The 15,212-nt window shown below is 36.4% G+C and overlaps 1 protein-coding gene across 1 annotated transcript in view; it reads left to right on the plus strand.

The window, feature by feature from the left end:
- Positions 1-15,212, plus strand: part of COG6 (component of oligomeric golgi complex 6) — a 59,791-nt gene that overhangs the window by 19,218 nt on the left and 25,361 nt on the right. Inside the window, exons 7-13 of the mRNA XM_054197508.1 lie at positions 65-135; positions 1,324-1,417; positions 5,068-5,196; positions 5,309-5,400; positions 9,741-9,805; positions 13,928-14,019; positions 14,973-15,090. Coding sequence (XP_054053483.1) covers positions 65-135; positions 1,324-1,417; positions 5,068-5,196; positions 5,309-5,400; positions 9,741-9,805; positions 13,928-14,019; positions 14,973-15,090 — 661 coding nt within the window. The remainder of the gene's footprint in view (positions 1-64; positions 136-1,323; positions 1,418-5,067; positions 5,197-5,308; positions 5,401-9,740; positions 9,806-13,927; positions 14,020-14,972; positions 15,091-15,212) is intronic.

The following is a 15,212-nucleotide window of genomic DNA, read 5'->3' on the forward strand; positions in this document are numbered from 1 at the left end:
TGTACATGCCTTTGCTAGTCCTACGTAAAATAGTATTTGCAAATAAAATCTTTTTGTCTTGTAGCTTGGAAATTATGGAACAGATGGCTTTACTGCAGGAGACATCTTATGAACGACTTTACAGATGGACTCAAAGTAGGACTAAAAATGTTTTTATGTTTATGAATATTATTATGATGATTCCTTTAATTCCTTGATGTGGATTGAACTCAGCGAAAACCCTTTCCAAGATTCACTAACAAGGCTTTGGACTTTCTTCTTAGTGAAAGATCTGTTGTGAACCAAATAGTCAATTAGAGATTCTCTTCTTTTTTGGGCCAATCTCATCCCTATTTGTAAAAGTGTATTATTTATTTGTATTTTCACACGTTTTTTCACAGAGAACAACTACTACAGTTGTGTAGTCTAAGCAAATTAAGTCTATTGCATTTCATTTTTTTTGCAGGTTACAGGGAAGTTGTTGTTTTTGACAATTTGGTACTAACATCTAGTTTAGTGGGAGAACTGGCTTATCTTCAGAAGACAAAAAAACCCCTAACCTTATGTTACCAGGATGCTCTTTTGAATGATAGTAGGCAATTGGGTTTTTGCATATATACTCTGGATCCAAGCATCAGTGTTCAATGTAACATCTTGATAGTGTAAAATTTAGATGCTTTTTTATTAGTTCTTTCTTCTCCTAAAACATCGACAGGAAGATTGGGGGGGGGGGGGGGGGGGCGTGCAATTTTATTTGTTAGCTGTTTGTTAGCTATTCTTCAGTGGATGCTCAAAGCTCAAATAATGTCTGTGGTTTCACCCTAATGAAAATTTGTAATTTTTATGCTGATGTTTGATTTCATTTCTATGGAATTCATGCAAGGAATATACAAGACTATATAGTTAATATGATGAAAGTAAAAAAAAAAAACCAACCAACCAAAAAAAAAACCAAAAACAAACCAACAACCAAACAAACCCAGAGCTTGCTTAAATACTTGCTCCCTTTTTTCGTAATAGTTTACGTGGAATGTGGTAAACAGTTGTAAAGGAGACTGACAGAATTCTGATGATTGCATTTATATGTGGGTGCAAACAGATGCTGAGATTCCTTTAATTTTTACTATTGTCAAAATTTGTGATGGACATTCATTGTACAGTGAAGTACTGCTTGTGGGGGAGTTTAATTACATTAACATGAACTAGGCCAGGTAGCATATTCTGAAGGCTTCAATTAAAAATCAAAAACTTCTGAGTTTTTAATTAATTTTCTTGTTTGACAGATTGTTATGAAAGCTATTACACTGTAAAGAGTGGACTTTTGTCTGTGTTGATATTTTATAGATGAATGCAGGACTTTGACACAGGAATCATGTGACATTTCTCCCGTTCTTGCTCAAGCCATGGAAGCCTTACAAGATAGACCTGTCCTCTATAAGTAAGTAAATATTTGTGATTATCTCTACCAGAAATGAGTATTTCCAGTATATAACACTTAAAGATTGGCATGAATCACAGTACCAATGAAGGTGGCAATTTAGTCCTGTGTCAGATTTAAAAAAAAAATAAATACAAAAAATCATATTTCAACTTCTTTAAATTTCAGAAGTCTTTTTGATATAATTATGGTACAGTAAATGTCATTGGACTTTTTCTAACTTAATAGTTTCTAATTAAAATAAAATGTCAGACTGTTTTTATTTTAATCTAAATGGAATTGTGAATTTCTGCTGCATTCATTGTAGGGTTTTTCTGCAGAAAAAAAAAAAGCTGTCTAAAGCATGTGATTGCCTCATTTAAGTTCCCAAAGTGGAAAAATTGATAAAGGCTCATAAGGCTTACTTTTACTGAAGTGCTTCTGGTAGTAAGAATGTCTTCCATTGTGAGTTGTACAGTAATCTATTGAAAGCATATGGGCCTCTAAAGTGTAGAGCTGCTTTTGTATATGTATATAAAAAATACACTACTGTTTGTTTCTTGTTGAGAATTTGCTGAAGGGACAATGTAAATGAAATGGTACTTAGTAGAGACAACTACTTAACCACGAGGTGGCACTCTAAGAACTGTTTTTATTGGAGTGAGTGTACCTGAAGAGGTGGTACTTACACTTTTTGGCCTTTTAGGTCTTTTTAAAAAAATGCATTCATCGCATTTTGCAACTATGGCAAATTACTTTTAGCCACAGGCATGCAGGACAGCAGAGTATTAGGCAGCCTTTCAGAGGCTAGCCTTGTCGTTGAGAGTGTCAGATGTGCAAAGGTGTAGGTATGTGACGCTGTAAATCTCCACGGAGCTCTTCATGGGGAAAATGCATCGTGCAAGTGGACCTTAAAAATTCTGTCAGTATGAGAGAGCGCACACATCTCAACATGTTCTATCAGTTCTGCTAGTTAATGTGAGGGAGAGGTGGTGTCACTTGACGTCCCCAGCTATTGCATGTGGTGCATTGCAGTACGTTGGGCCGTAGCTGTGGACTGCAGAGTCCTTTCTTGCATTCTCTCCTCCAGGCCCTCGTTCACACCTGCAAAGGATCAATCATAACTGCGTTCACTACATTTTATAAGACTCTTTATAGATACAGTTTATATTTTCTGTAATAAATATTTTGTTAAATTCTGTTACTTTCAAACTTCATAAAACTATTGTTTTGCTTTCTTAGCCTTTATGGAAAAAAATTAATAATCTGCTCTATAAATCCACAGCTGGCCACTGTAAAATAAATCTGCAAAAGAGACTTTATTTTTCTCCTGACATCTCTCTCACAAACAGCAGTTCTAGTGTTACCAAAGGTAGAACTTGGTAGGTAGGCCTTTTCTTCTGCCCATAAGGCAAAAAAAGTAAACATTACCGTAGAAGATGCAGCCATATGTCTCTCACCATAGCTTATCATGCTTAAACTACTTGCTGTAGCAGTATTATCAAAATTGCAGTACTGGTGCTTTAAATTTTAAATCTCAAGATTTAGTTTATTCCCTTCCAAAAATTTTTGTATACCCTTAGTACAACACAAACTGCTGAGTTTAAAATGTAAGAATTATGTCACAAAGAAAGTAGTTTTAAATTCTTGTTGCTTTTATGCATATAAGCGCTGCTGTGAGAACTAAACACTTTTCATCCAAATCAGTGCCCTTGCACCTGACAAAGATTGTGATTTGACTGGGTGAAAGTGAGTAAGACGGAGAAACAAAACTACACATCCTTGTTTTATTATATTGACTTCTGTCTTGGTAACTTGAAGGTGGCAGAAAGATTGCACCGTGGATGGACTTTTGGGAACTGCAGTCAGTAGGGATCTGAAATAAATATTTCAGTTTGGTTTTCACTTCCTGTTTCTAACAGAAAAATTGAAAACTGTTTTGTAGAAAATACATGGAGTCATAGCTCAAAGCAGTGTTCCTCTTTGGTCCTCCACTATGATTTTCAAAGCGTTTTCTCCACCTCCTTCTTCCCCCCCCCAGCGATCATTACTGGGTTTTTGAAAAATTGAAGTTTGGCTGAAAAGAATCCAAATGTTGTTTTCTTCCCCTAACATGAGTACGTGTAATAGAACAGTAGTAAATACTGTGTTTCTAGTGTAAATAACAGTAACTACTGAATTTTTTTAAGATACAGGATTTTGTCATATTTATATCCTGTTTGCTGGGAGCAAAAGGAAAATTAGTGGTTTTCTTTTTAAAACAAAATTATCATTATTAAATCCTGGTTTTAAAACTAATAATGAGATCACAAGATCTGTTTCGCTGCTGTAATTTTAATGATCTATTATATAGCTATTATTAGATGGAAATAAAAAGCTTAGCTGGTTTCTACAAACACTTGAGATTTTTCACTGCAGTGCTGCTACTCCTGGACTGTGGATAGTCAGCAGATCTCACTTTTAATTGCTTAATTTTTTTAAATAGTAATTTATTAAAAACTTTTTTAATCAGGTTTTTTTGAATTGCAGATATGTACTCTCTGACTTAACAAGTACATTGTATGAAGAAAAAGATTTAAATGGAAATTTCAGGATTCTTCAGTGTGCTTTTTTCGCCCCTCTCTCAAAGAGTAATGTAGATTGAAAAGAGCAAAACTGAAAGATCCCTTGGACCTTTTATAGCATAACAGAAATGTAATTGAACTTAATTTGGAACATATATGAAACAGTGTATTATTTTCTTTTGTATTTTGTTCTCCACATCTGTTTAATTGTGAATGCAGTAAACATTTCACTTTAGTCAGTGAGTAATATGCTTTTATTATTATTATTTTTGTGTCTGTTCAGCTGCTGAGTGTCATTGGTAAGCGACGCTATGCTTACTCTTTGGCATTTTTTCAATTATATTCGAAAAAATAAACTGTTGTGTATTTTTTTTTTCTCCTTTGTAATTTGTTCTGTTCAAAATGCTAAAATTTGTTTTTTCAAGAAAATAGAAGTGTTCCATAGCTTGCAAAAATCCTGTTTCTAAGCAGATGTAATAGGGATGTTAGCAGTTTTCATTACCCATCCTTCACTTGGTGTCGTGCTTCAGCCCCAACAGAAAGGTAGCCTGCTCCAAAAATGAGCCGTGTGTATGTTTTTGGTACCTCCTCTACTAACGGCAAGCCATTTGAGATCGTGCACTCTGGGCTGTAATTGTCCATCCATTAAATATCTAGCTAAGACTCATTTGCTTAAAAGCAGCAAACAACTATCAAATTTAAAATAATTTTTTTGCTACTGATCATGTGGTAACCTAGAAGAAGGAGAAAGCCTTGTGTTGCAGTGCAATAAATTGCTGCTTCTGTCGATCAGCTGGACCACACACGAACAGGAGTCCTAGACTTGTCAATACATGCTTATATGTACAAAAAAGGAGAAGCTGATTTTTCATTTATTTATTTATTTTTGTGGGGTAAGGGAATGGGAGGGTCAAGGAAGAGTTATCTTTAGTATCTGTTTAGAGGAGTCAAGAAAATATGACAGTTTTGAATGCTTCATAGTAGAAGCATTGATGCAAGATTTCTAGAATTATAAAAATAGTTACTCATATTAACTGCAAAGTTGAGCTAATAAATGTCGATGAGGTGAACTGTTTTGTTTTACCAGTTTTCATGTTTCAATAACAGGTACACGTTGGATGAGTTTGGAACAGCTAGGAGGAGTGCTGTAGTCCGTGGCTTTATAGATGCTCTTACTAGGGGAGGTCTGGGAGGTACTCCTCGCCCTATCGAAATGCACTCCCACGATCCTCTGAGGTACAGTACTAGCAAGAATGTACATGAAGTAACCCTTCTGTTGCCTATTGGCACTTTTAATCCCTGACACCATAAACTGCTGATTTACAATGAAATGTCTGTCTTTATTTAGGTACGTAGGAGACATGCTGGCCTGGTTGCATCAAGCTACAGCTTCTGAAAAAGAACACCTAGAAGCTATGTTAAAGCTTGTAACTATTCAAGGTAGTACTAGATTTTAAAATGTAAATTGGGTGATGATAGCAAGTCTGTGATAACTCAGAAAGTGTGATTAATTTATTAGGCTGGGCTTCAGTTATGGGAGTCTGAACTTACATTTTCGTGGAAATAATTTCAGAAGAGCCAGTGGTTGTATTTTGCCAGAAGAAAGCCCTTAAAGTATTTCAAAATGCGCTCTTTTTATTTTGCTGTGCTTCTTATAGATTTACACTAAATTTACAAAGGAACATTTTAGAGTGTAGTTGAAAGTTCAGAAATTGTCTGTAATATATATGAATGCATATGTCTGTGAAAACATTGTCATAGGGTTGCTAATTGTTAAGTTGAGGATTCCTGTTATGCCTTCCTCATTTTAGTAAATTTTTTACATATAATTCCTTCTTAATGTAACTCCTTCTTCCTGTGATTCTTTTCTGTTCTATGCCAGAAGTTAAATGGAATTTTTTTCTGTCATGTAACATTGTAGATTTATGGAGGTCAAAGTAGGCCGCTCATAGATATGTGAACCTTTTTAATATCAAAGCTCTCCTTCATTAACAGAACTACAGATTCGCATGCTTATTCTTCAGCCCCTTTGCTCCAAGTACCTTGGACCTTTAAGTGCTTTAAAGACCCTTATCCTGTAGAAGCTGTAGTATGATTTGCCTCCATAGCTTCAGCCAAAGACTTGTTTAATAGATTAAGCATGTGTACTCAGTTGTAACAAACTCAGTGTAAGAACTTACATTTGATCTGTATCTGGTGAGCTCTTCAGACTGTACGTTTTAATTGAGTCCCACTCTGGGATTTAAAGTGAATATGCATTCTCATTTTCCTTCCTGCTGGAAGTATTAATTGGCTTTCCTAATTAGCAGTATGTGAGCAAGGATGCTGTTTAGGAACTGTTGTAAATCAGACTGAAGGAATGTTACTGGTTTTTAAGTACAGTTACAGTGTACTATAGAAGTGAATTTACTGTTATTTGCTGGCAGTATCTCAGGCAGAGAGGAAAGCAGGCCTCATAATGGTTTTATGGTAGAGAAAAAGACATGGCAATTCTTTGTAGATGATTGTCTGATGCTTCTGCTGTAACTGGGAGGTCCTTCAGGAAAAGCTGGCCACATGGGGGATGTTACTGTATCCGGTTCTGCTGTAGACTGGGCTGCTGCTGCTGCCCAGGCCTGCATTTTGTTGTGAAATTCTCCCACCACTTTATGCAGTGCTTTATTTAGCCATTAAATCCCTTCACCTTCTGTCAAGACGTCAGACTGAGATGCTGTGACCGCATAATTAGATACATTTAGAGCATTTCAGCCATAGATCATAGTAAACTACTTGAGAATGCAGATAATATAAATGCTTTAGGGAAAAAATTTCCAAAAAAATCACCAGGCCAATTTTTTTTTCCCAAGAGACTAGTATAAATAAGAAATTCAGTAGTTCTGTCTGAAGCAAAAATACATTTTCCTAAGCTTTTCTGGAATGGAGAGCTATCGCTGCTGTACAGTTTTCAAGAAATGTAAGGAGGGGTTCTTAGCTTCATACTGGGAGAAACAAAGCCTTGGAGGTGCTGTTAACTATTCCTCTGCATCTTTGGGAAATTTTTTTGATGACAGGGATGGTTATGTGATAAGGTCTGTAAGGCAAAACAGTACTTAATGGGGTACCACTGGGTTTAACAAGAATCGTTTATGGGAAGTGCAGCCTTATGAAGGACCTTGAGATTGTATGTTTTACGTAAGTACAGATCCTGAGTTGGCAGTGGCTAATCGGTGAGTACAGTGTCTGCGGTACTGAGAAACTCAAGTTGAATTCCCTGTGCTGTCATACAGTCTTCAGGTGTCTGGTTGCATGGGCTACAGCAGAGATTGAGTTAATTTCACTTAGCCATTTAAAAGTGGACATTTTGTTTATTTGCATTTATAGATAATGACAGAGATTTGCATCTCCAGAGGGCAAATCTTTCCAACAAATGTTAGATTTAATGTATTTTTTTCAGCTCAACTGTTTGTTTGGGTTTTTTTCTGTTCCCTATAGAGGGAGCCCAAGCAACTACTATAGATAAGACACCTAACTGGGGATCTAAAGTTAGGTCAGTCAGATGTTGTAACTTTAATTTCACCTTGAGTAGCTTTTTGCAGATGGAACTGGGTTTATTATTTTAATTCAAGCGTCTCTGTTCTGAGTTCAGATTTCTGTTTAAATTCTTCTATAAGCTCTGTGTAATTTCAGGACTGTGGAGAACGTGGTAAATTGCAGATACATAAAAACTTCCCTTCTCTTCTTAAAAAAAAAAAAAGTAATGTGTAGCTGTGGGTGAGACAGAGGTGGATTTAGTCCCAGTGGAAGAAAAATTGTGTGAATGACACATTTTTGGAGAAATGTTCCCATCCCAGTTTTTACTTTAAAGAGAACAAACTATGTAGCCCATAATAAAGTATTCAGGAATAGCTTTTAAAAAGTTTTAAGATTTTAAGCTTGCAAATATTACCTGTTTAAAATTAATCTCAACAAAAATGCTATTAAAATTTTAGGCACCAAAACCCGTTCAGAGAAGTTTAACTATTTTGGGTTGTACTGGACAAGCATAAAGCATCTGGTTCTCTTCTTTGGAGCTTAGGTATTCTGCTAACAGGAGCCTTCCAGTCTTACAGACATCTTACACTTGAAAGGAAGGGAGAATTGCAGCCATTCTGTTTAAGAGATGCTGTAGAAACCCATTTTTCATGGAATTACAGGATCCTAGCTGGAGAGCAGAAGCCAAACAAAGTCCAAGAAAGACCTTTCCCTTATAGAAGGATACACAGAGAAAAAAGATAGGTGGTGCAGCAGCCAGCCAGAAGCATATCTTCAGTAATTAACTGTTTTTTAAAAGTGATTTTGAGTCTCTAGGAATTATTTATTCCATAATTATGTCAGCGTGATGTACTAATACTTGCAACAGTTATATAAACCATTGTGCTGGAAGTTTGCTAAATCTAAAATATTCTAATTGGAAATTAAAATATATGTGAAGGCACAGATATATGCAGTTCCATGTCCTTTGGTATTTCGTAATTGAACTTGTATATTTTTGCAGCTAAACTTTCATACCCAACAACTTGTTGTTAAGTCAATCTGGTGTAGATATGCTGTTTCAAATATGTGCTAGGTGCTTGTTATATTGATGAACAGCAGAAGTGTGACTGTTCCTACTAAAAAATGTGTAAATTGTTATGGGGTATCTGGGAGCTAGCCATTACATAACAGACCCTGCATCTTGTGGTTTGCGATCTTGCTTTCTTCCTTGATATCAGTACTCAAATATATAAACATATTTTTATTACCTTACCAATTTAGTATGCTGAAATTCTTACAGCCACCACACTGAATTCAGTTGTTTCTGCTTATGTGGCTTTTCACGTATCTTGGTGTAAAGAGACATTGGCACAGATCTCTGATCTTTTAGAATTTTTACTCTCAGAGGTAATCTCTCTTAGTTTGAAATGAGATCTGCAAAATAGAGCTTCAGGTCACCTGATTGCTGTCACATGTCACAGTCAGTTTGTTTACTGTTCATTGCATGGGTCCCATCTGAAGATGAACTCCTGTTGACAAGTTTTAAATTAGAATTAAAGTATTGCTTTCTCCATAAATCTATTCTGAGTTGTTACTGAAGTGAGAGCTTGAAGATCTGTTGCTTTCAGTTTGATTGATTTATGACAGTACTGGTTGCCATGCAACAATTCATTTGTGTTCCATGATAAGATAGGGCAATATTCTCTTTTGTATATAGTTCTGTGAAAGATGAGTTTCAATTGCTGCTGGGGAGGAAGCGTTTGCTAACGCTGCAGCACACAGCAGTGTGGAGGTACATATGTGATTTAATTTGTAACGATGTCAGTACCAAACGCTGACAGACACGTGTATTTACGGTTCAGGCTTTTCAAAATGGTATTTACTGTTGCTCCTTGAGCATCCTAGTGGCCTGCGTTGGTTTTTTTTTTTTTCTGTTTAATTTTGTGAAGTGCTAATATTGAGCCTTACCGTGACAGTTTCTTACTAGATCATTTATTCTTCCCCTTGCTCCATCTCCCTCAAATCCCCAGGCAGTGTGTTGTGCTAGGAAGCAATTGCATAGCATAAGATAATGACTCTCCAGGACTCTGTTTTGTCATGCAGCTATTTCTTAATGGCTAGATTTGAAGTTCAGTGGAGGTGTAAACTAGTCTTGTGGAGAAGAGAACATGCAGTTCCTAATGCTTTTTATGGAGGAGTAGCTCCTACATTTGTTTATTTGTTTTATAGTCTTGAAGAAAAGAGAATTACATTTGCATAATCTTAGCATGTGTTTGCATTAACTGTAGGTGTGGAAGAAAATATTCAAGAAGTAGTTGGGCACATCACAGAAGGTGTCTGCAGGCCTCTGAAGGTGAAGTATTTTGTTTTCCTTAGCATTCTAAATACAAACATTTTTCTGTTATGTTTCTTCAGAACCCTTGTCCCCATCTCTGCAATGTTTTTTTCATTCCCTTTGGTTAAAAGTTAGATTCTTAACTTTAATTTTGAAGGGTTTCATGATTCTCAAAGATTACATAGTTCAGAAATACCTGGTTTGAATAGTTATATAGTGTGATATACCAGGATACTAAGCCTGTATCTTGATTTTTTTTATAATTTTTTTTTTTTTTTTACTTTTCCTAAGTTCAGGAGTGCTTATATACAAAAATTTAGCTTTGGGATAGGTATACAGGAATGGCAGTAACGGGTCAAATGAAAAATCAATTTAATTTACTACCCTGTTTTTCATAATGACCGTTAGCATATGCATAGGCAATAATGTAGAGGCTATGAAGTTGTGTCATGATACTTCTGTAGAATAGTTTCCTCACCTGTTTGTGGAGGTACTAAGGAATTACTGAGCCATAGCTACTGGCTTTGTATTTAATAGACCTCAGTAGAGTTTTTTTCTTGCATGGATATGTCAAGTTGATATAAAATGTTGGTATTTACAACGTATCCTGCAGGAGGGAAGTGCACAGTTTAACTGTATGCTGTGTGAAAAGCCAGTTCCTTTTGGTTTGGTTTTGTTTAATAACTCCAGCTCTTGCATTGAAAGAAACAATGAAAAATAGTTTCCTACTTCCCATCTTTACGCTACTCTGATTTGCTGTATTTCTCTCGCATCCCTCCGCAGTTGTCTTTTTTTCAAGCTACAGCCTTAGTCAGTTTAGGGGACCCATTTCATAGAAATTGTTAATAATGATCCATCAAATGATTGACTGTCTTTTTTTATTGGATGTGCTTCGCATAAGCAGAAAATAAAATAATGAAGATGATGAAGCTGATATACCAATAATTACCTGATGGTGCAGCGTGTAAATCCAAGTGTTTTTAAAGTAAAATCTACTGTACTAAATACTATTATAATAAATTTCTCTTAGGCTTCTCTAGCTATAACAGCTGTGTCCAGTTGCTAGATACTTAGTCTCAAATGTTAACAAGTAGGTTCTGAATACTATACATAAGTTTCTGATAAGAAAGAGATAAGGTCTGAAGGGAGGTAAAACTGAAGGAAGTGCCATTTAGAACGTCACAGAATCACAGAAGGGTTGAAGTTTGCAGGGACCTCTGGAGGTCATCTGGTCCAAACTCCCTGCTCAAGCTGGGCCGCCTAGAGATGGTTGCCCAGGACACTGTCCAGATGGCTTTTGAATACTTCCAAGGATAGAAGTATTCCCATATATCCACAGCCCCTCTGGGCAACTTAGGCCAGCGCTTGGGCACCCTCACAGTAAAAAAAGTGTTTCCTGATGTTCAGACAGAACCTCTGGTGTTTCTGTTTGTGCCTATTGCCATATAATTATGATCATTCTTCACAGAATTTAGTTTTTGAACTGTCAAAACACGCCTGTCGTATTAGACAAACAAGCTAATATCACAGGGTTGATTTTTTTTTTTGAAGATACTTTCCAAGTTTTCTGTGTTAATTCTTGCATGCTTTAGTTCTGTTAATACTGAATGCTGATGTGTGAGTTCAGCGTTTCTGTACATTCCAACAAAGTAATTAGGGATAGAATCAAACCTTTGTGTAAGTCAGAGGGAGTTTTGGTCTTGATTTGAGTACTTGATTTGTACAGTTTGGCACAAAACACCTTTCGTTTTGATTGCCAAGCTCTTTACGCTTGTGTGCGTCTCCTATCTGTAGAAATACCCCATGAAATATTGTAGGTAGGTAGTTACTGCACTAATAAAAATGAAAAAACCTAAAAGAACAATTAAAGACTTCCCATTGTATTCTGTATTTTAATAGAATGCAACTTAAGTTAATTCACTGCCAGTCTAGACTTCCCAAAGTAAAATATGTAGTAGTTACTGTTTCCCCTGGGGAAATCTTCCCTAGCAATAAAGCAGAAAAAAAACACTGAAACCCCCAAGCAGAAGAGCCTTCATACAATGCAGTTAGATAATTGCAAGCCATCGCATTGAGAGGAACAACAAAAATAGACTTAGTTTGGAGGAGTCTTTTCTGTCTTCTGCTTTCTGAAGATTGTCCGCAATAAGAAAAATAACTGCGTTAATTTCAGGGAAAACACTCTTTACTGTAGTTGTGTTGCACCACAGTATACTGCTTTTCTAGTGGATTTCTGCTGATGTTTGCAAACCTGTCACTTTGATTTGAGTTGATGCTGAAGTGTAAAATAGCCTGATAAAAGCCTAGTAATAGAATTTCCACGAGCGCTTTTAAGTACTTAGAAATACGTAGAATTTTCTTACCAGTTTATGCCTTTCCATGTGAGTGTACAGTATGATACCATTTCCTTACTTTTGAAGCAAGGTTATGCTTAGATGCAGTATGAATTGTCCACGTTTCTTACTGATAGTTGGTTTGAGTTTTAGGCGTCCGAGTGAATCTTGAGTACTCACTAGCGGTAGACTTTACCACAGGCATCTGATTTCAGATGGAAGCAGGAGGACCCTAACAAATATTTAAATTAAGGTCCTCGTCTTTTCCATAGCGTGTAAGATGACATCAAAACTAACAAAATAATTTTTGATGCCTTATATAGACTTCAGATAGTCTTTTATGGTCCACTGAATACAGGACACAAAGGATTAAGAAACAGTAAGCTGTAAGTCCAGGACTTCCCTGAGCAAGTTAGGTTGAGTCACTTGCAAATTTCCATTCTCCTGTGCAGTGAAGATTTCTGTCTGGGAAGCAGCAATGCTTCTTTTCCTGCTTTGGTTTTTGAATTATCTTTGGTTTTTTCCTAACCCTAAAATATTTAGTGGGTTTTTTTATCTCCTTCTGCCTATTCTGTCTTTTTCTGTTTCTTAAGTATTTTCTTTTAGTTATTGCTTTTTTTTGACAATATTTTGATTTTCCTCTTTTTTCCCCTGCCTTAGTTTCTTTTGCTGTACACCTAGACTATACTCAGTATCTCTGCCCAAATGACCTTTTATGTAACATTGGAGGCAGGTATTTGTTTATATATATATATACACCTTTGTATATACATATGCATTGAAGAGCAAAGTTCATCTGAGTGTTGAAATTATCTTGGCGCATTGAGCACTGCGAAGAAGAGTCAAAAATTGGACTTTGTTTTTCGTCTCTGACTTAGATGCAGAGGATTGAGGAAGGACAATCTTAGTTAATTCTCGCTGCAGCTGGCTCTGAGAAGGCGGCGCTGCCGCACATTGCGTTCCATGGAACAGCAGGCGAATAACTTGGGCGGGCGGGAGGCGGCTGGTGATTTGTGTGTTGCCCTTTCACACGCAGGCACGTGGGACGACAGCGCAGTGATAAGTCACTGTCTGTCGCTGCCTCAAAAGTGCCCAAAGATTGACCCTGGGGCAGCCTTTTATGAGTGGATTGAGACAGTGTGTGCCGTGGAGACAAGGCGTCAACTGTTCGACTGTGAAGACAGTCAGCACTGTTTTGGTCTGTGTAGCCAGTATCTCCTGGTTGAGATAAACAGCCAACGTAGCTGGTCATTAGTTATAAATATATGTAATTAAATACATATAGGAGGTATATAATCTTTCCTTTAACTGAAGGAGAGATTAATCCAGGTGAAATTTTGTCTTTTGGGTAAAATACCCAATAATTTGCGTATTCGGAATGGCTGCATGGTGCTAATGATCAACTCTTGTAGTTTAGGGATCTCACAGCTTTGCAGCTGTTCTTGCTGTTCAGTGCTGGGGAGAATTCCAGTAATACCAATGCTGGTATTACTCCATCAAATGAGCTCATTATTTTGAAATTTTCAATAACAAGTTGCAACAAAAATCTATAGGGAAACAGATTTTTTTTTTTAATTTTTTTATTTTTAAAGAACACATACACCTGCTTGTTTTCTACCCATAGGCTTGGCAACCAAGAAGCACTTTGCTTCAAGCAGAATCTTACGGTTAACTGGACATTCTCTTTTTAAATTTTTTTCTGGTTATATTTATTTTTCAAAAATCAGACATATTGCATATTAAAATCATAGATGTTGGCCTTTGAATTGCATGATCTGAAGGATGCTTGAATTTCTTTATTCTGCAGGTTAGAATTGAGCAGGTGATTGTTGCTGAACCAGGAGCAGTTTTACTGTACAAGATTTCAAATCTTCTCAAGTTCTACCACCATACAATCAGGTATGCAAAATTACAAACTACGTTTAAGATGCCTTTTTTTTTTAATTGTATGTGTAATGATTAATATAGTAAAAAGAGTGGCTTATTTTTTTGCTCTGTACCATGGAATCAAGGAGACGTGTGCATGATATCAAGCAGACGCCATTTATCTGTTGTCTCATTGCTCAATTCATATCAAATCTGCTTTGGAATATAGCATCAATTTGTGACCGGAACTGTTTCTTTATTGTTATGTGTAGACGCAAATAGTTCACAAAAAACCTACACAAAACATTTAAGATGACAAAGTCAAGTCTCCTTTAAGAAAATGTTAGAATTAAATTATCTCTAGAACTTCAATTTTTCTTTTCTTCCTTAGACATTTAGATACCATTTAGTTACCTAAATGTTTAGATACCATTTTTTCTAATTATACACTTGCATTTTTCTACTGGGAGAATGCTTGCCTCATTCTGTATCTCACTGCTGAAGGTGCAGCAATCACCTTCCAGCCTTCCAGATGCCACCAGGAATACAGAAACCGGAGAAAAGCCACAACTGCTGGTTTTATACGTTGTAGCATTTGCAGTAGTTCATGTTGGTTAGAAACAGCAATAGCAGAAAAAATGTTCCTCCACAGCCCTGGACTGAACTGTTGAGAATTTGAATCGCTAATATTACTACTTGAGCTTCTTTTCTGTCTGAAAAGACATTTAGATCTTGGGGAGACTGTGGTAAGTGGTTCTTGGGCGCCTCCCGCTGTATTTAAAATCCTCAGTTATGGTGGCACTGCAGGTCTATGGTAGAATACATATAAGACCTATTCCTAATTTTATTGTCAAAAAGCCTGAAAGATTTTTGCTGTCATTTCTCTGTCTCCAAAGTTACTGTTTCCCAGTAATTATAAAGCTTGGTGAAAATGAAAATGTGCCCCCCCCCTCAGGTTATTTAATTAATCTTAATTTTGTTTTCAGCGGTATTGTAGGAAACAGTGCAGCCACACTGCTGACAACAATTGAAGAAATGCATTTGTTGAGCAAGAAAATATTCTTTAATAGCCTGAGTCTTCATGCAAGTAAACTCATGGACAAGGTTTGTTTCAAAACCATATAGCTTTCATATTTCAGAACACACTTTATTTCCCTTTTGTCTAGTATGAAGAGCTGTTTTATATGTCAACTTTTGCTAAAACTGAAGTTTCGTAGTTTTCTATA

Source organism: Rissa tridactyla, chromosome 1 (genome assembly GCF_028500815.1).
Source record: "Rissa tridactyla isolate bRisTri1 chromosome 1, bRisTri1.patW.cur.20221130, whole genome shotgun sequence".
Lineage (NCBI taxonomy): Eukaryota > Metazoa > Chordata > Aves > Charadriiformes > Laridae > Rissa > Rissa tridactyla.